The sequence below is a fragment of the Bufo bufo genome, chromosome 4, assembly GCF_905171765.1.
Source record: "Bufo bufo chromosome 4, aBufBuf1.1, whole genome shotgun sequence".
Classification (NCBI taxonomy): Eukaryota; Metazoa; Chordata; class Amphibia; order Anura; family Bufonidae; genus Bufo; species Bufo bufo.
This window is the reverse complement of record NC_053392.1, coordinates 336252569-336276812: the sequence shown is the minus strand read 5'-3', so window position 1 is coordinate 336276812 and position 24244 is coordinate 336252569. Positions and strand designations below refer to the sequence as shown.

Genomic DNA, 24244 nt, shown 5'->3' with positions numbered 1-24244 from the left:
AAGTGTTTCGCAATGGACCCTTGAGGAAGCTATTCTTTATATTCTCCCAGGATCCATCCCCACCCTGAAATGGGGGCTGAAGTGTTTCGCAATGGACCCTTGAGGAAGCTATTCTTTATATTCTCCCAGGATCCATCCCCACCCTGAAAAAAGACCTCCTGATATTTTTTTTTCTACAGGCCGCTCGCCTGGTTGTATCCAGATATTGGAAGTCTTTCTGTACATGACCCCTTAGAGAATGGTTAGACACATTTGAGCAGCTCCACTGAATTGAGGAAATCACAGCAGAAGATGAGGGGGTAACTGAGAAATACCTTAAAGTGGACCATTTCAGCTTTCAAACAAGACCAGTTGCATGTTTCTAGCTGCTACCATTCAGGAGATAGCAGCATCTAAAGCAGCCCTCCTCCCTCCACCTTCTGCTCTAGCCCAGGCACTCAGGGCTGTGATCCTCCTCCCAGTGCTCTCCCCGACTCTTGTTTATATCAGAGAGGAGACGGCCTGCCCATGACAACGCTGTGAGAAGAGCGCAGCAGAATAGGAAAGTAGCACACATTTGTGGGAGTTATTATCAGGTAAAACTGAAAATGATTACATTTTAAAGCACAAAAGTACTTATACAGCAGGGTGTACTATACCATTAGGGAATAAATAATGAAAATTACACTTTAAGATTTGGACCACTTGGATCCTATTTAAGGGTTCACAAGCCTTTCAAAATTGGTTCCGCCTTATTATTCCTCTTTTTTTTTTCTTTATTGGAGATAAAATGTGCCAGAAAGTACCATTCATACTCTGTTTTATTCTGAAATTGTGTAATGCATACAATGTTGTACCATGCCCGCAACTTGATATACTTTGACGTTGTTATATAATGTCCTTTTTATTGGATCTTTTCAATAAAAGTATTTGAGCAACATCTGTCATGTGGTCTAGGAGCAGCTCAGTCCAATTCAAGTGAATGGGCCTGGGCTGCAATACCAAGTGCAGTCACTATACAATGTATGGCGCTGTGCTTGGTAAACTGTGAAGAAACTGCAGCTAATCAGAGAGATGCCAGGAGTCGGACCCCAGCTGATGTGATATTGATGACCTACCCTGAGGATGGTGGTCTCTCACCTAGCCGCTTTCGCTCCTGTCTTCTGCTTATCCTAGACTCTGTTTGACCTAAATGTTGCCTAAAGGAATCTGAATTTTTTATACATGCTGAGAACGATCTGCCTTTGTTATATGGATTAACCCTTTTGTGATTTAATAAATGTGACTCACATTGCATCAAGAAGTGTGCTGCAAAATTATTTTTTATTAATTAGCGGGCTGAAGAGCCCTTTTTGTGAACACCTTTGAACCATAAGGTGGGCAGTACCATTGCTACTTGGACTACCTTGAGGATGGGTCATCAATATCAAATTCCTGGATGACACCTTTAAGATAACTTACACCATAAAACCGGTAGAGTAGACTATAACGATATTTCATAGTATCAGGACCCAAAAATACACTTCCAGTTTAATTTATATGAGTCTGAAGAGCTACAAATGTTTAAGAACAAAAGACCTGCCTGAGTTAAAAAAACAACAGATAATTGGCGAATATCAACCCAAAACCATGCAGGACTATCTGAAAGTAACAAAGTATACCATACTCATTGCACAATTTAAGGTTTAACTAGATTATGTTCTCACATTAATAACCCTTTTTGGGATCAAAGGAAGTGTTTTAAAAAAAAAAGTGTATTGTAAGGGTGTTGAAGTTTTCTTTGGCATTGAATGTAGACATTTGCGTTTAATATCTATGACAATTCCACAACATAATACACATGAACAGATTTTCATCCTATGGAAGTAAACAATGAATATTCCTATTGAATACAGCAAGCAGAGATCTTGAAAACCAAGAGGAGTTGATACAGAAAGTATACCTGAAAATTGCATACATTTTCATTAAACAAGGACTAATATTTATTAGCAAAAACTGGAATACCTATTGAAGATCATCTTTACTGGACTAACATATAGTAGAAAGGAATCATTGGCACTCGCTTTGACTAGCTAAAGCAAGTGTAGGGGATTCCATTCTACTATATGCTGGATTTGACCATCCACGTGCACTATGCTATGCTGTGTTTAACCAGGCACTACATCTTTACTTACCTGTCCACACAGCTGTCATCTTCAATGAGAGACGTGATGAACATAGGGGGCTTTTGCTCCCCTTGATCCTTGTGTGATGCAAATTCAAACTGGACTGGTCTTAAGTACAGATGAAACTGATTAAATCCCATCTCTTCAGCAAACTTTAAATATGTCCTAAGATACAATCAAGGAATCTTATCAATGAATATGCTTAAAATATCACACCTATACACACATTTATTATGTTATTTCTCTAGCTCAGAATGAATGATATGGAAATCACATTAGCACTGCATATGGTTCCCAACAGTGCTTAAATGGTCACTAACCTTTCAAAAACTGCAATATGTTGGTGGAGAAAATTAATCTTTTTCCTGTTATCAGGTCCTCCCCCTAGTAAACCAACATTCACCCTGAATTCTCTCTAAACCCCATCTCGAGAGACAAACATTAACTGTCAGCTCACTAAAGGACCAGATTACAGCTGCCCATAGCAGTCTATGAAGAGAGGCAGGGAAATGAGCTGCAGTGAAGGAGACAGACATACAGACTCACATACAAAGGCTGTCAATGCGAAAAGCAAGTTTTCTATCTCACCCCATGAGTTTTATTCACATCACTACTGCTCAGAGCTTCTAAGTGATTTTGAACGAGTGAGAGAGTTAGGGACCAGAAGCTCCTGTTTTTTCCATTAGCTGTGTATAGGAGACATAACAGTTAGCCTCTACCCACTAGCTCAGGGAGAACTGAGAATTAGAGCCTGCAGAGAGGAAATTGTTTTTTTTTAAATGTTCTTTCTTGCTCTATTAGTGTGTTGTTTTGATATGATAATTGCTTTATATCTATTTGGTCTCTTTTTAATGGAGATCACTGTATTTTTATGTGTTAACATTTATTTTTAACACCATAAAATACCCTTTGACCTGTATTCATGGATTACCAACTCCAACCTCCCTAATTCTGAGTAATTGCAGAGAAAGCATCTAAGGCTTAGGTCTCTCTGGCCTGCCTTGGAGGGGATTTCTGGGGTATCTGGTAGGCCTCTGCCCCTGCTCCGCCTGGCTAATCAAGTTTGGAAGGCGGCGAAGGAACTGCATTATTAGGGCTCATGCACACGACTGTATGCCCTCCGAGACATATGGTCCGTGAGCAGGCCATATGTCCCGGAGCTGCATACATCGTGCGCACGGGAGCGCACAGCATCATAGGCTACTTATGATCTTATGAGTGCAGGACAATAGTCCCGCGGGCCGCCCGATGCGCACAGCATCATAGTAATCTATGATGCTGTGCGCTCACGTGCGCACAATGTATGCTGCTCTGGGACATATGGCCTGCTCAAGGACCGTATGTCTCAGAGGGCATACGGTCGTGTGCATGAGCCCTTATAGGGACATGCCTTCAGTGGCTCCCCTGTGGGACAATATTCTGTTTAGTGAGTTGTACACTCTGGAGTGGGTGACTTCTGGCAGAGACATGGGATACGGTCAGTAGGGGATATACCAGTATATAAGGATGGCACTATGCTATCATTTAGGCAAGTTCAGGACCTATATGGTGTATACCGGAATAGTTTCTATAGCAGGGGTACTCAACTGGCGGACCGCGGTCCAAATACGGACCGCGGCCGCCAGTTGTCCGGACCCCGGCCATCCTTCAGAGCGCTCCTCCAATCGATTCAGTTCAGAGTGATCCGATCCGTTTGAACCGGCAGCTCAGTCACAGCACACAGCAATGCTGACAGAGACGCTCACCTCACGCTGGCAGCAGGAGCCTGAGGGAGGGACTCGGGAGGAGCGTAATATGATCTTAGAGTGGAAGCTGGCTTCTGCCAGCCCCACCCCTCCCCGCCCACCAACCAATCACCGACCAGAGCTGAGGGGGCGAGGCCAGCACAGCACACTAGCAGCTCTGACTCGAGTCCTCGGAGTAGTGCAGGGTCAGGGAGTCTAAATGAATGGAATGAGTCAAAAGAATCTAAAGATCCGACTCAGTTATTAGGGTACTTTCACACTAGCGTTTTTCTTTTCCGGCGCTGAGTTCCGTCCTAGGGACTCAAATCCGGAAAAGAACTGATCAGTTTTATCCCCATGCATTCTGAATGGAGAGTCAGTCCTTCAGGATGCATCAGGATGTCTTCAGTTCAGTCTTTTTGACTGATCAGGCTTTTCAGAAAAACGTAGCATGCTGTATTTTTACCTCCGGCCAAAAAGCCTGAACACTTTGACTGAACGCCGGATCAGGCCTTTTTCCCATTGACTTGCATTAACGCCGGATCTGGCACTGTGTGTTCAGTCAAAACGAATCCGGCTTTTGCATGTTAAACCCGAAAAATGTGAAAAAAAAGTTAAAGTCCCTAAATGGCGGATCCGTTTTTTCCAATGCATTTTTTCATTGTGATCAAAATCCTGATCAGGATTCAAATGTAATCCGTTTTCACACGTTTTTCCGGATCCGGCGGGCAGTTCCGGTGTCAGAATTGAACGCCGGATTAAAACAACGCTAGTGTGAAAGTAGCCTGACTCATTCGATTCATTGAGTTAAAAGAGCCGTGAGTCAGACTGTAGAACAGGTTACAATGAGGCTGTCGGCTCTTGTTGCAGCAGTGATAAGATTAAGGGACAGGAGCAGAGAGATAAGAGAAGGGACAGATGACACAGTTCAGCACATAGTTTTCCCTGTGCATTCACATTTCACATCACTTGGTTGGTTGTACTACTGTCAGTGTCAGACTGTTGTCACTGTGGGGAACAATGCACAACAGACAACAATTCACATTGCACACCACAGTGACAGCTTCCTCCTGTCCGCCTGTCCAACGTCAGCCTCAGCTTCCCTTTACTATAAAAAAATCACTCTTCCTGACTCACTCAATACTAATCAGAGACGAGTTCAACTTCAGAGAGCTGAAGAGCCGACTCACTGCAGTGTCACTGACTGAGTCAGCAGCTGCGCATGCGCACCGGCACCTAGAGTCTTCAGTTCACTTGCGAGTCAGCTCAGCAGTCTGACTCGCCAAGTGAACCGAAGATCCGATTCTGATCCGAATGAGCTGATTCAAATGAACCGATTCACCTAAAAGATCCGAACTTCCCATCACTATCTCCTGCACACTGTGCCGTGCAGGAGGAGGAGCTTACCGGCGCACTTCCTCCTGTCCCAGAGCGCAGTGAGACAGGCCGGCTCCCTCCACATATAGCGCTCCTCCTCCTGCACACTCTGGTACGTGCAAGAGGCGGAGCTTACCGGCAAACTTCCTCCTTCCCAGGGGCGCAGTGAGAGACGGCTCCCTCCACATGCAGGCACCAGCGCTTTCATCCGACACCTGCAGGTGGAGGGAGCTTTCTCCCTCAGTGCGCTCACAGGTCCCTCCTCCCCTGCAGCAGCGGCAGCACATAAGGGAGCTTCAAGCTCCAAAGGACACTTATGTGCTGCTGGAGAGGGGAGGGACATCACCGCTGCCACCAATGAAATAAATGTCACATTTGGAAAGTAAGGGGTGCGTGGAGAGGGCTACAGAGAGGCGGGAACACGTCACTGACTCCAGTGTCATGTTCCCATCTCTCCTGGGCCATCTTCTTTAAAATTAAAGGTAACCTGATTAAATAAAGTGATTAAGCCCCATCAAACCATGATAGTTTTGTTCCGCATCCAATTCCGATTATTGGGGCATTGGATGCGGACCCCTTAGTTTCAATGGAGCGGGAAAAGATGCAGACAGCACACAGTGTGCTGTCTGCATCTCTTGTGGCCCCATTGTAATTAAGGGGCCGCATCCAATCCCCCAATAATGGGAATTGGATGCAGAACAAAACTATCATATGTCTGTTCTGTGGCTTGGGTTGCCACCCGGCCAGTAGTTCACCAGCAAGGCTGGTATTTTAGTTCCCTTGCCGGTGCCAGAATTTTCCTGTAAGGACTGTTAGGGTACTTTCACACTTGCGGCAGGACGGATCCGACAGGCTGTTCACCCTGTCAGATCCGTCCTGCCGCTATTTCGCCGGACTGCCACTCCCCATTGACTATAGCGGGAGTGGAGCTACGGTGCAGCATGGCAGTGCACGGCGTGAGGCCGCCAGACGAAAAAGTCGGACATGTAGTACTTTTAGTCTGGCGGCCTCTCACCGTGCTGCGACGTAGCTCTGCCCCCATCCCCATTATAGTCGATGGGCACAGAGCAGCCGCACGGCGAAGTAGTGGCAAAATGGATCTGACAGGGTGAGCAGCCTGTCGGATCCGTCCTTCTGCAAGTGTGAAAGTACCCTTACTAATGAGCGCTTCCATCATGGAACGCCCATTAGTACAGCCGTTACCTCCACCGCAACTTGTGCTAGTAAAAAAATTAATAAAATTACGGTACCTCCACCTCCATTTGCTCACGCTGTGGAGAGCACTCCCTGCTGACTAGAAGCTCAAGACAGGACCTACAAGACGTCATCACGTTGGAGCACCGGTCCTGAGCGTGCAGTCAGCAGCGAATGTTCACCGCAGCCAGGTGAATGCTAATTATTATTTTATTTTTTTGCAAAAGCAGAGAAGGGGGGCACTAATGGGGGCATTACTCTTACTGGGGGCACTAATGGGGACATTATTCTTACTGGGGGCATTATTCTTACTGGGGCACTAATGTGGCCATTACTAATTCTGGGACTTACCCGGGGCGCTCCACTATAACGTCAGAGCGCCCCACGCGCATGGATCACATGATCGCATGGCATCTTTACTGTTGGCGTTCAGCTCGGACCTTCACCTGACTGCAGACCCAGGTATGTGGACCTTTAATAAAACTAGTTGAGTACCCCTGTTCTATAGGTTCCTGCAGCTCCGGCATACCATTCAGACACAGCTGACAGGAGACCTGAGAGTGATTTTGGTATATCCCCTTCAAGCTGTTCATATCACACAAGGCCTTTGAGATCTAATATCTATGTTGTACACATACTTAATAGATACTAGAATATCTTCCACACCATTACTGGTAGCTGCTAAGTGGATGGAAAACATTCCCTCCTTATCTAGCGAAGACTGGGTGGAGGCTCTTGAATCTCCATTATTGGTCTCTCCATCAGCTAACAATAAGTTGATCCAGCTCTTTATACTGCACCTTTGCTACATCACTCCGACTAGATTGTACCAAATGGGTCGACTATGTCATATTAATTGCCATAGATGTAGTGCCCCATAGGCCAATTTTTGGCGCCTCATGTGGTCCTGTAGCTACGTGAACATATTATGGACATAAGTGTTAAATATTCTTTCTTAACTCCTGGTACACCCAGTCCCAATGGGCCCTGAGTTCTGTCTATTGGGCGTGATACCTTAGGGCCAGTGGTCGCACCACAATAGGATTTTTTTAAGAGAAACAATTTTTATGGCTCGTAAGGCCATAGCATTATGTTGGATGGGGGATCGGCCGCCTAGTCTCAGTCAATGAAAGGCTCTAGTAAACTAAATAGTGTTGTTTGAGAATGTGGTTTCTAAGCATAGAAGTTGCCCACAAAAGTTTCGGAAGGTGTGGGGGGCATGGTGTGCGTCTTCTCTCACCGTGTCTGCAGAAAGTGCCATGAACATACATTTCCACAATTTCCGGCCGTGACATATCCTTCTGTAAGTCAGATTTGATATTCTTTATTGTTTCATCCATTGTTTGCTCTAACAATTGCACTTCTTTGATGTTTTGCTTTCTAACCTTTGCTATGTATAAGTGTCTATATGTTGTCTACAAAGATCTGAGGTATATACCATACTGTTTTTGCTTGCTAAATAAAACTAGTTTAAAATACCCTTTGACGTTAAAAGTATGGTACTCAGTATGAATTCTGTTTGTTAGGATGACCTTGTACAATTGAATGAATAAATCTCCCCCATAATGACTGTATTAACTTAGGTCTCCTTGAGATGTCTGGATAAATTTGTCTGACCTGGAGAGAAGTGCCGTTTCTAATGATGCCTCAATTATTCTGTAACGCAGAGTGATGAGCTCTAGCATCTTGCTGAGTGTGTCCAAGATATGGATTTGCTTTCCTCTGCCATGCTTTTTATCTTCATCAGCTGAGTTCAGTGCTGACATGCAGATCTCTCTAACCAAAATGGGATCTTCTATCAACACCTCTTCAAATAGCTATAACAGAAAAAAAAAAATAATGTAAAATATAACCTCAGAAATTCATAGCTACAGTTATTTAATAAAGGATGATGCATGCAAACACAGCACTATATCTTACATCTTTGTGCAGATTTGCTGTAAAGGATTGCAGAAAGTCTCTTGGAGCTGACCATTCAGAAAGTGCAAGCTGAAGGACCCTTTTCTCTACAAGGTAAGACTGTCTTGGTGTCTTTGTGTTGCAGATATGCTGAAACTCTTTACAAATGTGCTCCAGGGTATAAGATATTAGGTATGTTACTCCTAGTGATGGATGGAATTCTAAGAGGTAGACATTTCTTAAATCAGGGCTGTGGATAAGAGGACAATAAATGACAATATGTTAGAACTTCCACTAAATAGTTGACTTACTTGACTTGTTAGTAGAATGCACTCTAGAATGATAGTAGTAGTCTCCTGATCTATAAGTTCCTGGCTTCTGCAATCAAACTACTTAAATAGCTGCGATGTCACAAACAATAGTTACTCTCAACATTCAATGTGTCAACTTTCTGAAACATACCGCATCTATAAGAACCATGAAAAAAAACACTTACCAGCTGGTGTTAAGCGAGACAAGAGGCTTCTTTACAATATTAAGTGGAAGACCAAAGTCATAAATGCCCCCTTTTCGACCATCCCGCCAAACCTTCTGGACAAACTCCCTTTGATTTTCTATCTGCATAGATGAAAAGTAAAATAAAAAATAAATAAAAAAGGATTAATGACATTTCACTTTGAAGCTTGTTTACTTCTTGCTATCAACTTCAATGATAAATCCCTACAACAATTATCTAAAAATGGTAACAAACTGTTATTAACATTAAAAACTGAGAAATTGTGTTGCCCCATCACCCAAGTAGCTTGAGCTTAAAGAGGATCTTTCACCGATCCTGACATTGTGAACTAAGTATCATGACATATACAGCGGCGCCCAGGGATCTCACTGCACTTACTATTATCCCTGGGCGCCGCTCCGTTCTCCCGTTATGTCCTCCGGTATGTTCGGGGACTTGGTTATAGTGCCTGAACTAGTGGTCAAGTAGTTATGTATTAATGTGGAGCATTGTTTGTTTGTGGCATTAATAAGGGGCACTAACTCGGTAACTCTGGCTGAGAGCACTAACTAGGAGCACTGCCGCTGACAATGATATGGAGGGTAGGGAAGCGGTACTGTTATGCTGTTATGGAAGCACTGTAGCTGGTGCTAAAGTGGAGGCTGTGGCCTGCTTTAATGAGGAAGGTTCTGGCTGGCACTGTGGTAAGGACTAATAAGGAGGGACTGTGGCTGTCACTTATGACAACATTCCGGGTGTCACTAGTATGAAAATCACTATTGTCACTGCTATTAGGGGCACTGAATACTGATAATGCTCTATTTTAAGCACCTCAAAGGGACACAAAGGAAAAACAGGGCTTAGGTGGATGGTGAATAAAGCAGGGATTCTCCCTTTGATTCCTTTTGTATCTCTGGACAGTCTATGAGCTTTAGGACTCTTGCACACGACCGTATGGCTTTTTCAGCATTTTGTGGATGTGCATTCCGTTTTTCGCGGAACAGAACAGCTGGCACCTGATAGAACAGTACTATCCTTGTCCGTTATGCGGACAATAATAGGAAATGTTCTATCTTTGAACGGAATGGAAAAACGGAAATACGGAAACAGAAGGAATACGGAATACGTTTTTTCCATTGAAATGAATGGCTCCGTATACGGAACGCAAAAAACGGAACGTAAACAGAAAAAAAGAGGCCTAAATCTACAAAGTGTCAGACTGGGATGATAAGGGCCCATCAGTAAAATTCATTCTGGGGCCCGCTGTACAGCTACATGCCAGTATTACCCGATTTCCAGTAGCAAATCTGTAAAACTGCACCAACACATACTTTTTCACTACTAGAATGATGCATAGAATGTGCCTCAGACTGTTCTGTCCTGGAAACCCTGTCAGCAAGTTCGGACTGACCCACAGGGGTACAGGTAGGTGAATCCCCCAGTGGGCCCCTGTGCAAGGTGGCCCCTAGTCTCCCACCCCCTGCACAAGTGGCACATAACACAGTAGACTATCAAAAATGTACCTTGATGTCTCCTTAGCCTTCTCACGCATCTATAATAATAAACTGTTAGTAGTAGTTAAATAATCTATCCAGTTTTTATATTACCACAGGCTGGTTGAGATGCTTATTCTGCCTATCTGTATGTAGTGCAGTCAGTGTCCACCTTGCGCAGGGGTCCACCAAGTGATTGACCTGTTCCCCTGTGGGCCAGTCTGAGCCTATCTCTAACTATTCAGTCCTTAAAAGTATTGCTATTTTGAATTATATGCTGAAATCGGACATATTTTGCACGCCTGATTTAGAATATTTCAGCCATTATTTTCTGTAGGCTCAATTAAAGAAGATAAACTTTTAGATGCCCGAAGTGCTGTCGATTTGCTTACCTGGCTTTTTAAAACATCTTTGACAAGCTGCAAATGAAGCCTCAGACATTGACATTCATCCTTATAAGCTTCCAAGAAGTATCTGGAGCCAATGTCAAACCGTGGGCGCCTAAACATGATGTCAGTTATCACTTGTGCCAAAGCAAATCTCTCTTCTGGATCAAGAGTGTGCTGGTAGGCTTCATAGTAGCTGTCAACAAGCTAAGCAAAAAACATTACAAAGATATTCATATCTTGGAAACAGTTATATTCTACTGTCTGCATTAGCATACAGCATTAGCTGCAGACAGGAAGGTCATTTGAATAGATCACTGACAGTGCAATGACTGAGAGATAGCAATTGGTTATGTAAAAAGTTGACCCCATTGACCTAAACAATTTGGTCCAACAGGGTTGTCTCACCTTTGACAACTGCTTTCTTATAAGAGCTGCAGTAGCTCAGGCTCCTGACCCCCAGCAAGCAGCTGAACCTGCCAGGAGAGGATGCCACCAGGCAGGTATTTTGATACTTAATTTTTTTTGACAATAAACAGTTATCATCAATTATCAGGATAGTCCCCCCATTTTCACTTTCACACCCATAGGAGTGGAGGGCTAGAATTTGTTCCAGAAATACCATGAAATACCTGCTGTTTGTTTTCTAACAGAGAACATTCCCAGGTCCACAGGTCAAGCAGCAATGCGAAACGGTCCACATTAATGTGTGCCCAGTCTGAGAAATTAGTATCAGTCACATCGTTTTTACTTAATTTGAAACCTTGAAAGTCAAAAAGATAAAATACTAATTAATGAATGGTTAATAACACCATCAATCAAGCCAGCCTCCACATTGTTTTATCCAGGAATCATGTGCAATTTGAGATCAGATTACCAATTATCAAATAAAAATAATAAGTGTGAGTAGGCAAGAAGCATGCTAAAGTGCCATATGTGGCTGGAGACCATGGATGGAAGCAGCAGGCAGGTCCTTCTATGCTTAGCCATGAATGCTATAATATCCTTGGATATGGCAGACATTGGCCTATGGCTGCTGTGCCAATATTTTAACTAAAAGGTGTCTTCTTTACATACTTTAACAAGCATACCTGAGTCTTCAACAAAATATTTGCATAATGGCTGTGCTTTTTTTTTGTACAGTCATAACTGTGAAGGAATAGGTCTTTTTTGGGATTCCCTAATGTATTTTTTGCAGCCTAATTATTCCTCTCTATATCTGCACAGCTAGATGCAATTCTCTAACAAGCAGGGGTCTAGGTCTAACAAGTCTAGGTAATCTGCCAATACTGTACTGCTGGGATGTTCATTCCCTTACTTCCCAGTATGTTTGTTTTCATCTCCCGGGCTCACAAAACAGATAAGGAAGGGGAGATAAAACTTTCAGACACACAAGAGGCTCCTGTGAATTCAGAGTCAGTTATTTTTACCAAGCTCAGGATCTCAGCTGGCTCTGACACCCCCCTCCCCCCACTTCCTGTAAACAGTCTTCTGTGTCCCTGTTACCAGGGATGGATCTTGCCTAGTAACAGGAAGTGGACTGCAAATTAGGTGGAAGTGAGACCCCTAGTGGCCATGATTTTACAGCTTTTTTTCAGGTGGACGCAGGAAGTTTATTTAAATAAAGTGATTTAGAAATTAGCTATTTACACCATTCTCTATTAAATGAAATTGTATGAAAGAACAGTGAGGCCAGTATTAAACTGAATTCTGTGGAGGAATGTATCCAAGTAGGAGCTTTCACATGTTGGCACATTCCAACTGATGTTCAGTACAGCACTGTCATCCCTGATCCCTTCAATAAAAGGGCCATAAAAAAACAATATTGTAGTAGAAGATTTACACTTTTATGAGGAGGGAAAAAAAAGTCACACGTGAACTGCACTATACAGTTCAAGTTGTGCAAAACAGCATAAAGTTTGTCATTTAGCTCTACACTCAAGTGTCATGCTCTACCGAAAATTTAATGTGATCAATAGAACTAAAAATTATTATGGTCAAACAGGGCATGGTTAAACGTAAAAATTGGGTTTAGAGTTTTTTTTTATTTTTTATTTTTTATTAGGCTGTCTGATAGATTAGTGGTCTATATCAGGGGTTTACACACAAACACAGACACAGTATCTTGAGAGTTTCCACAAAGATTTGGACATAAATTTCCCTCTCCACACATACTTCACACCACAGAACTTGCAGACCACAGCGACAAACCCAAATTTAGCAATTTGTTTGTGCGAAAGGTTGAAATGGTAGAGAGTGACTGCTGTCATGATGTGGTCCTGCAACCTGGGATCCTGGGCACAAGTTCTGAGTGCTGAGCCCTATGAGTCCCTTTAGCAAACCTCATTGTATCTCTTTGCTGGACAATTACTAGTGGTGCATGTTGGCAAAATTTCAACTTTCAGTCAGCACTGAGTATATGAGATTTTCCAAAAACCTCATTCATTCTCATTGCTCTGTTCTCTTGTGGCACATTTTTGTGTGCATCAATGCAAAACATCTGCCACTTGTATATAAGAAAATAAGATTGCTCATTACTAGTATTGCTAAAGTTAATATAATAATGTTTAATATCTTACTTCGATCTTTTTCAATATAAAGGGTTGTTAACAACAACAACTGATCTCGTAATTTCTCTAGATCTTCAAGTGCCGCATCATACATCACATAGGCTCCTCTCTGATCCTGAGTGTGAACTATGCCTTCTTCAACTGTGTAGAAGTCATTGTGATTCTCAATCTCTGAAAACTCCATGAACTGTACGCTATGAACCTGGTGGTAAGATAAGTAACAGCCATAGACAACACAATTCAAATCATCTAACAATTACTTGATATATTACAGATTATAAAACAATTCTGGATTACCAGTCATATAAAAGTATATCAAATCACATGTAAAAGTAATTACTTTCAGAAAGACCAGAAAGAGGACTCTATATAATGACATCATTCAAATTGCTGCTATTACTTTGTGTATTTAATCAATCTACTATCTAGTCAGTATTCTGCTTAGTGGTTGTATTTGCTAATTATGTTCTATCAGATTAATGGGAGTTTATACTTATATCTTTGTAGTGCTCCAAGGATTACTGCATGCTTTTCACTAAATCCCTGGTAGTTGAAGTAATTCACAATTACTTGAAGCTAAAGCATCAGTCTTATTGGTAAAGCCCTCTTTAAAATATCTAATACCATAATATAATTCTGAAAATAATTTGATGGAAACCTGAGTTTCATTTCCACAGGTTTGACGAAGTCTTCCATGAGTTAAATATTGATGACCTATCCTCAGGACTGGCCATCAATATCTGATTGGTGGGAGTTTGACCCAGAGCATCTCCCCCCCCCCCCAAAAAAAAAAATCAGCTGTTTAAAAAGGCTGCAGCTCTTTGACAAATGATGTGGCCTAGTTACATTATACCAAGCACAGCATTGTGCATGGTCTAGCGGCTGTGCTTGGTATTGCAGCTCAATTCCATTAACTTGAAACACAGAAAGACGATAGCATTGATGGAGGTTACATGACAGAACGAGGAAGAGGCCATACCATTTGTGACAGTTGATCATTGGGAGTCGGACCGCACCAATCAGATATTGATGACAAGTAAGTTGTGCTTCAGGACTTCAATACTTGAGGGTTCTACACTTCCCCTTGAGATCCTATTGACATCAGTTATGCTATTGCACCAATATCTGATTTCACTATTGATAGAAACTGCACACATAATACACCCGCAACTGAACCAATACCTGTAGGTCTGCTGGTGTTTGGTACATATACTGATGAGATCCAAGTCCTCCTGTCATACCAGATCCACCTTGAGTAGCATTTATCCAGCCAGTCTGGTCACCTGCACTGCATGCCAGATTACCAGAAGCATTTGAGAGACAGCAACTGTCGATTGTTAGAGTCCTCTCAATAGATCGGAAATAGTTTAGGGTTCCAAGACAAATGCGCTGTAACAGAATAAAACAAGGACAGATGTATTCCATTTAATCTGCCAACATTTAGGCTCCATGCTGTATTTCAGCTCTGCCCGAATGGGCCCTCATGGAAGTGTATTGGGCTTTACTGAACCTTCTTATGCATCTGATTTCATACAAAGTGTTTCTTTCCTTTACATTTCTGTATGAATTCAACTGAAAAAAAGGCATATGATGTCCCATCCATCATATGCCATATTACAGAGCCTTACTTCCAGGAAGACTAATACCATGTGCAGGACAGTTTCCTACAAGCAGCTCTGATGCCTGAATTTAGACTAGACCATTATGTATCAGGATCCATCCTGAAGAAATAATAAGGTCTGGATAACTAACTAACTCACCATCATGTGCAATATATCAAAAATTTAATGTGGTGGATTTGTAAATTTAAAAATACAGTACAACATAATAAGATAATCCGTTTTAGACATTGTCTCACCATAATTGATGTATATCCGATGTAGGGTAAGTGCTTATACAGTGTCTATATTATAAAAGTACAATCTACTTAAAAATAAATGATTACTCTATGTTTTCTTGGGACCATAATCCTTTACAGATTTGGTACTGGCATTCAACAATACACATATGCTAATTAGCGTTAGTAAGCACATTCCCAAGTGTTAATAAGGAGTTGATTCCCCCAGTGAAACAGCTTCAACTCTTCTGAGAAGGCTTTCTTCAAGATTTTGGAGTGTGCATGTGGGAATTCCTGCCCATTCATCCAGAAGAGCATTTTTGAGGTCAAGCACTGATGTTGGATGAATGGGCCTGGCTCATCTCCATTCTAGTTCATCCCCAAGGTGTTTGATGGGTTTTAGGGTTATGGCTCTGTGTGGACCAGTCAAATTCATCCACACCAAACTTATACAAACACACCTTTATGGACCTTGATTTGTGCATTTGGGCACAGCCATAATGGAACAGAAAAGGGTATTACCCAAATAGTTCTCATAGAGTTTGAAGCCTACAATTGTCCAAAATTTCTTGGTATGCTGAAGCATTAGAGGGGTTTTCTGGGCTAACGACATTGATGATCTGTCCTTAGGATAGCTCATCAATATTAGATTGGTGGGAGTCCAACACCCAGAACTCACAACGATCAGCTTTTACCTGCAGGTGCCAGCACTGGAACTACCACTGAGAATGAAGCAGGAAGCACATTTATGTTCAAAGTATAGTGGACGTACCAGGTAACTGCAGGTCAGTTACCAGTGAAATAAATGGAAGCTGAAATGCAATAACCCTGCACGGCCACCACACTTTTAATAGAGATGTGCTTCCAGCTCGATTCTCTGTTGTAGTTCTGGCAACAGGTAACAGCGGATCATGGGGTTGCTGCATGTCAGAAACCCACCCATTTAATATATGTGACCTATCCTCAGCATAGGTCATAAAAATTGTTAGCCCAGAAAGCTCCTTTAAGATTTCCCTTAACTGGAACTAAGGGATCAGTTTCCACTGCTTCAGAGTCCAGTGGCAGCATTTTCTGCACCACTCCATCCAACACTTGGCATTATGCTTGGTCATATACTGAAAGGCTTGCATGCAGCTGCTCGACCATGGAAACCCATGCCATGAAACATCTGCTGCAAAGGTTTTATGCTGATGGTAATGTCGAAGGAAATTTGGAACGCTGCAGTTATTGAGTCAGCGATTTTTATGCACTGTAGGGGAGATTTATAAAAACTGATCTAAAGGAGAACTGGCTTAGTTGTCCAGAGCAACCAATCAGATCCCACCTTTCATTTTCCAAAGGAGCTCTGAAAAACGGATGGTGGAAGCAGATTGGTTGCTATGGGCAACTAAGACCGTTTTCCTTTACACCAGTTTTGACAAATCTCCCCCAAAGTGTCACAGCACTCGGCGACCCTGCTCTGTGGTTGCTTAAGACTTCCAATTACAACAATACCACTCACAGTTGATGGTGGAATATCTAGAAGGGAAGACATTTCTTGGAGTGACTTATTGCAATGGTGACACAGTACCACACTGGAATTGAGTGAGCTCTTTAGAAGGACCCATTCTTTCACACTTGTTCGTAAAGGCAGACTGCATGGCTAGGTGCTTGATGTTATATACAGATGTAGCAAGGGTAACACACACACATTCTTAACTCAAATTTCTTAACTCATCGCCTTAGGGCTCTTTCACACTTGCGTTCTTGTCTTCCGGCATAGAGTTCCGTCGTCGGGGCTCTATGCCGGAAGAATCCTGATCAGGATTATCCTAATGCATTCTGAATGGAGAGAAATCCGTTCAGGATGCATCAGGATGTCTTCAGTTCCGGAACGGAACGTTTTTTGGCCGGAGAAAATACCGCAGCATGCTGCGCTTTTTGCTCCGGCCAAAAATCCGGAACACTTGCCGCAAGGCCGGATCCGGAATTAATGCCCATTGAAAGGCATTGATCCGGATCCGGCCTTAAGCTAAACGTCGTTTCGGCGCATTGCCGGATCCGACATTTAGCTTTTTCTGAATGGTTACCATGGCTGCCGGGACGCTAAAGTCCTGGCAGCCATGGTAAAGTGTAGCGGGGAGCGGGGGAGCAGCATACTTACCGTCCGTGCGGCTCCCCGGGCGCTCCAGAGTGACGTCAGGGCGCCCCAAGCGCATGGATCATGTGATCACATGGATCACGTCATCCATGCGCATGGGGCGCTCTGACGTCACTCTGGAGCGCCCGGGGAGCCGCACGGACGGTAAGTATGCTGCTCCCCCGCTCCCCACTACTACTATGGCAACCAGGACTTTAATAGCGTCCTGGGTGCCATAGTAACACTGAACGCATTTGGAAGACGGTTCCGTCTTCAAATGCTTTCAGTACACTTGCGTTTTTCCGGATCCGGCGTGTAATTCCGGCAAGTGGAGTACACGCCGGATCCGGACAACGCAAGTGTGAAAGAGGCCTTATCTTGAAACAAAAGCCATTGAAAAGCAATTGATTAATGCATTTAGTTTAGATAACATGTCTCCTAAAGCATGTGGGTTAACCCTGCTACATCCGTACCTGCACTAATGAGACTGAATGAAACAGCTGAATTCAATGATTTAGAGGTGTGTCCCAATACTTTGTTTCCATACAATATAGTACTAGCCTGTATGCTTACAAAAATACAACCCCAATTCCATAAAAGTTGGGACACCGTGTAAATTGTAAATAACAACAGAATACAATGATTTGCAAATCCCATAGACCCATATTTTATTCACGATAGGCCATAGCACACATATCAGATGTTGAAAGTGAGACATTTTACCATTTCATGAAAAAAATAACTCATTTAGAACTTGATGGCAGCAATGCATCTCAAAAATGTTTGGACAGGGCCATGTCTACCATTGTGTAGCATTCCTTAGGGCTCTTTCACACGAGCAGATGCCGTGCGGGTAATCCGCTGCGTGAAAGAGAGCCAAGCCCCGCTCCGGACAGCAGAGACACGGAGCAGTAACATGATTGATAATGCTCTGTGCCTTTCTGTGACCTTTTTACTACAAAATCACGGTGACAACTTTATCTCACTGTGATTTTGTAGTAAAAAGGTCACATAGAGGCAAAGAGCATTATCAATCATGTTAATGCTCCGTGCCTCTGCTGTCCGGAGCGGGGCTTGGCATTCTTTCACGCAGCAGATTCCACGCACGTCATCTGCTTGTGTGAAAGAGCCCTTACTCTTCCAGTCTGTAAACGTCTGCGAAGTGAGGAGACCAATTGCTGAAGTTCTGGGAGAGAAAGGTTGCCCCATTCTTATCTGATGTAGGATTCTAGCTGTTCACCAGTCCTGGGGCTTCTTTGCCAGATTTTTCATTTCATGATGCGCAAAATGTTTTCTATTGGTGAAAGGTCTGGACTGCAGACAGGCTAGTTCAGCACCCAGGCTCTTCTGTGAACTCATGCTGTTGTGATGGATGCAGTACGTTCTTTAGCATAGTCTTGCTAAAATATGCAAGGCCTTACCTTAAAGAGACGTCTAGAATTTGGATGCGGTTTTAAAACCTCTATATATGCTGTTCAGCATTAACCCCTTAAGGTCGAGGCCTACCGGTATTTTTATTTTTGCATTTTGGATTTTTCCTCCCCACATTCCAATAACCATAACTTTTTTTATTTTTCATCCGTTCACATAGCTATACCAGGGCATTCTTTTGCGGGACAAGATGCATTTTTTATTGCCACCATTTAATTTACCATATCTCGTATTGGAAAACGGGAAAAAAAAATTCTTTGTGACACTAAATTGAAAAAACAAAACAGAATTCCGACAAGGTTTTTGGGGTTTTGACATCACAGTGTTCACTGAGCAGTAAAAATGACCTGACATCCTTAGGCCTCTTTCCCACGGGCGTGTGAGCCCCGTGGTCGTGCTGTGGCCCGCAAAATGCGGGCCGCAATGCACGAGCACAGTCCGTGGGGCAGCCGCATCGGATTGCGGACCCATTCACTTGAATGGGTCTGCGATCCGGCCGTTCCGCAAAAAGATAGGACATGTTCTATCTTTTTGCGGAACAGAAGTACAGGACGAAACCCCACGGAAGCAGGGTTCCGTTCCATGCTTCCGTAGGGTTCCGTTCCATGCTTCCGTTCTGTACCATTCCGCATCTCCGGATTTGCGGACCCATTGAAGTGAATGGGTCCACATCCGTGATGCGGAATGCCCACGGAACGGTGCCCGTGTATTGCGGACACGCAAATGCGGTCCGCAATACGGCAACGGGGCGCACACGCCTGTGGGAAAGAGGTCTTATTCTGTTGCTCAATACAAATGCGGCCATTCCAAACTTGTATAGTTTTTTTTTGTTTTGCTACTTTAAAAAAATATAAAAAATTGAGAAAAATCTAAATTTTCTTTGCATTGCCATATTCTGACAGCCATAACTCTTTTATATTTCGGTATACAGAGCTGTAAGAGGGCTTGTTTTTTATGCATAACGAACTGTATTTTTTATTGGTACCATTTTTGTGTTATGTACGTCTTTTTGATCACTGTTATTACATTTTTTGGAGGGACAAAATGACAAAAAAATTGTGAATCATGTGGTTTTCATTTTTTTTTCGTTAGAGTTAATCGTGCAGGATTTTTTTAAATATTTTAATATTAATAATTGAGTCGGCATTACCGAATATGTTTATTTTTTTATTGTTTATATAATTTTATATGTAAAAGTGGAAAGGGGGGTGATTTAAACTTTTAATATATTGGTGAGTTTTTAAAAATCTTTTTCACTTTTTTTTTTAACTATTGGACCCCTTAGGGGCCTAGTATGTGGGATCTTTTGATCTCCTCTCCTATTCACCCTAATCGAGATCTATTAGGGTGAATAGGATTTTTAAACTCTCCATTCTGAGCTATGCCTCGTGCATAGCTCAGAATGGAGAAAGCCATGGCTGGCCTGGATCGCTTCAGCGGCGTCCAGTCTACCATGGCAACTGATCGCGGCACCTGAGGGGTTAAATGGCAGGGAAGGAGTGACTGTCACTTCCTGTCAATGCGGGTGGGTGCCAGCTGTATGGTACAGCCAGAACCTTCCATGTATGGAGCGGACCCGCTGCAGAGGCCTGCTTCATACATCCTCTCACACATTATGATGAACAGTTATGTCATAATGCGTGAAGGGCTTAATAGTGACTTGTAAGCAGCCCACGCCAAAGGCAGTAATGTAACCCTATACCATCATGGATGCAGGCTTTTGAACTGTGTGCTGATAACAAGCTGGATGGTTCCTCTCCTCTTAAGTCCGCAGCACACAGCACTCATGTCTTCCAGAAAGAATTAAAAGATTTGATTAATCTGACCGCAGTCCATTTTAGATGAGCTTTGCTCCAGAGGAGACGGTGGCGTTTATGGATGGTATTGATTTCTGGAAGCATTTCCGAGTGCAGTGATTTCCAGTACAGAATCATGCCATCTGAGGGCCCGGAGATCGTGTGCATCCAATATTGACCATCAGCCTTTTCCCTTGTGCACATGGATTTCTACAGATTCTCTGAATATTTTGATGATATTATGTACTGTAGATGGGGAGATATTCAAACTCTTTGCAATTCTACATGCCCTTTTCATACCCAGTCTTGTGACTTAGTAGCTATTTGCTTTTGCAGCAGTTTTTTTTTTTATCAGTGCCACTTATTTTTCCAGCCTTTTGGTGCCCCTGTCCCACCTTTTTTGTGTTGCTGCCATACAGTATATTCTAAATGAGTTTAAAAAAAAAATCATGAAATAGTAAAATGTCTCACTTTCCACATCTGATATGGGTTCTATGATCAACCGTAAATAAAATATGGTTCTATTAGATTTGCAAATCATTGCATTCCGTTTTTATTTACATTCATTAACATTTTATACAGCCTCCCAACTTTTTTTGAAAGATTGTTGTATATTACACATTTAGTTTAGTAAAAATAGCCTTTTTACTATTAATAGAGGATTTGTATATTTCAGTGCTATATAACAGATGTGGTTGTCAGCTAAACAGCACCCCCTACTGTTTACTGACACAAGCTAAAGAACCTGGCAATCTTTTCTCAGTTGTTTAGCAGTCAGACTTTAACAACTCCTTATCTGAATATAAGCAGATACTGGAGTTAATGACCCCAATTCTAATACAGTTTTCCCCTGTTTTGCATTTGGAGACCAGGAGGATATAATTCTTGAGAAATAACTTCAGCTGTCATTGTTCTGCATAGTTTACCACGGATCAAGGAACCTTCCAACTGCCATCTCATTTCCATGTCTGCTTGTGCCAAGAATGAAATCATATTTTACCTGAAGATCCCTCAGTCTCAGATGACGCAGATAGAGAAGAGATAAGTAGGCTCCTTTCATCAGTACTGGATCTCTGCTGTTATCTTCTGCCTCATCTAATCCCAGTAATTGTAGGGTGTTCTGGTAACTGTACCTTATTAAAACCACATAATAAATGAGTACAGTCACTACCATATGCAATCCCAGTTATGAGATCTGAAAATGCTGACAGCCAGTCATTATATAAGCTTTTATTGACAATTAACCATTAACTATTGTGACATGTCAATCAAACATCCTACTAAGGGCTTGGAGCCCTGGATGCATTTATAGTGGTGATGGAGGAGTATTGCCTCTCCTTAAGGAGACCAGGTGGTATGAGACAGGTCCCTTTCCCTGGGAGATACCTCTTTGCATGTTATTTTTCCCATGTTGCATTACCAGCCACTAAGTGTCTATACACAGCTGGCCTCCTCTATTGAAATATTCATACTTACCTGTTCAACACAGCTCCAGTCCTGTGTGCTGGCTATGGTGTGTCCATCTGTCAGTTCTCAGCTTGTTTTCTTCCTCCCAGTATGTGCATAGTCACCTGCTCCACTGCGGCCAACCACTGGCTTCAGCAGCACCATGTTCATAAGCGACACATCAACACTGAAGCCAGTCATTGGCTGCAGAGGAGCAGATGACCCTGCCTATGCCAGAAGTAAACAAGTCGGGAACCAGAAGATGAACACGCGGGTGCAAGTGAGCAGGACTGGAGCGGTGTGGAGCAGGTAAGAATGAATCTTTCGAAAAAGGAGGCAGGTTGCGGGCATCACTGAAAAGTTGGTTATTCCAAGGTAACCTTGTTAAGAAGACCAGCCTCACACATGCAGGCCCTCTTACATACACACACTGTTATACATGCAGGCAATCTTACATACACACACTATCATACATGCACATACTCTTACATACACACACTGTCACACATGCAGGCACTCTTACACACACACACTGTCACACATGCAGGCACTCTTACATACACACATTGTCACACATGCAGGCACTCTTGCACACAGACACTGTCATACATGCAGGCACTCTTACAAACACACACACATACTGTCACACATGCAGGCACTCTTACACACACACACACACTGTCACACATGCAGGCACTTTTACACACACACACACACACACACTGTCACACATGCAGGCACTCTTACACACACACACACACACACACACACTGTCATACATGCAGGCACTCTTACAAACACACACACACACACACACACACACATACACACACACACTGTCACACATGCAGGCACTCTTACACACACACACACACACACACACACACTGTCACACATGCAGGCACTCTTACATACACACACTTTTATTCAAGCAGGCACTATTACATACACACATTGTCATACATGCAGGCACTCTTGCACTCAGACACACACTGTCACACATGCAGGCACTCTTACACACACACACACAGTCACACATGCAGGCACTCTTATACACACACACACTGTCACACATGCAGGCACTCTTACACACACACACACACACACAGTCAGTCACACATGCAGGCACTCTTACACACACACACACACACACACACTGTCATACATGCAGGCACTCTTACACACACACACACACACACACTGTCACACATGCAGGCACTCTTACACACACACACACACACACACACACTGTCACACATGCAGGCACTCTTACACACACACACACACACACACACACTGTCACACATGCAGGCACTCTTACACACACACACACACTGTCACACATGCAGGCACTCTTACACACACACACACACACACTGTCACACATGCAGGCACTCTTACATAGACACACTTTCATTCAAGCAGGCACTATTATATACACACACTTTCATACATGCAGGCACTCTGAATAGCAGTGCTGGTTCATTGGAACAGAGCCTGTCAGTACTTTAGACAGATTTTTGTGTAATCAGCACTACTGGTCAGGAAGGCTGTGTTCATGTGGTCTGCTTTTCCAGAAAATCTCGGTAATGCCTCATTCACATGTCAGTGCTTTGGTCAGTGATTTCCATCCAGGTATGGACTGGGAAGTTAAAATGGCCTTGGAAAAAAGCCAAAATTGGCCCCAATTTTGTAGGTCGGACCAAACTGAGGGTGGGGAATCACAAGTAGATGGGACAACATTACAAGTTAGCAGGGTCGGTAATACAATCCCACAGAACCAAATACCACAGTGCAGCGGATATACCTCCCCAGAAGCTGTCCCTCTGTGGTGGCTGTCCGTGGAGAACATAGACAGCACACATCAGTGATTCATTGGCGTGTGAATGAGGTCTCAGACTCACAATAGTAACTGAAGCAACAAGTACAATACATACCCCGTATCCTTCTTTGGCCTGGAAGACACAGGGCGCTTACTAAGACCTGCAAGGTCTGTAGTCTTATCATTAGTTTGCTGTAGGGATAATCCACCATTTTGATCCTAAAAATTATATTGTTAGATAAGCAGTAATATCATATCTATAATCTATCTATCTATTTTTACAGATCCATGATGCACAACACAAGTAAAACACTTACTCACCCAAGGGAGATCTGGTCGACTGTATTTCTTTACCGCTAACTCATGATTATTCTTTGGCTGTAATACCCGTGCAGCGTACTCCTGAAGAACCTCCATCGCTGTCTCTACATTTGTAACCTACACAGAGTTTTCAGTAACATTAGTTCTCAGGTCTATGCACTTATGTAATATGTGTTCATCAAGCCAAGC

General features: G+C 43.0%; 1 protein-coding gene across 1 annotated transcript in view; it reads right to left on the bottom strand.

Annotated features, from left to right (window-relative positions):
* The window catches only part of LOC120999199, a 46858-nt gene that overhangs the window by 5233 nt on the left and 17381 nt on the right, over positions 1 to 24244 (bottom strand). The window contains exons 11-21 of the mRNA XM_040430073.1: positions 24056 to 24172; positions 23850 to 23953; positions 21467 to 21599; positions 14466 to 14672; positions 13293 to 13485; positions 11346 to 11476; positions 10720 to 10920; positions 8835 to 8956; positions 8360 to 8588; positions 8057 to 8256; positions 2154 to 2309 (exon numbers count right to left, since the gene is read on the bottom strand). Coding sequence (XP_040286007.1) covers positions 2154 to 2309; positions 8057 to 8256; positions 8360 to 8588; positions 8835 to 8956; positions 10720 to 10920; positions 11346 to 11476; positions 13293 to 13485; positions 14466 to 14672; positions 21467 to 21599; positions 23850 to 23953; positions 24056 to 24172 — 1793 coding nt within the window. The remainder of the gene's footprint in view (positions 1 to 2153; positions 2310 to 8056; positions 8257 to 8359; positions 8589 to 8834; positions 8957 to 10719; positions 10921 to 11345; positions 11477 to 13292; positions 13486 to 14465; positions 14673 to 21466; positions 21600 to 23849; positions 23954 to 24055; positions 24173 to 24244) is intronic.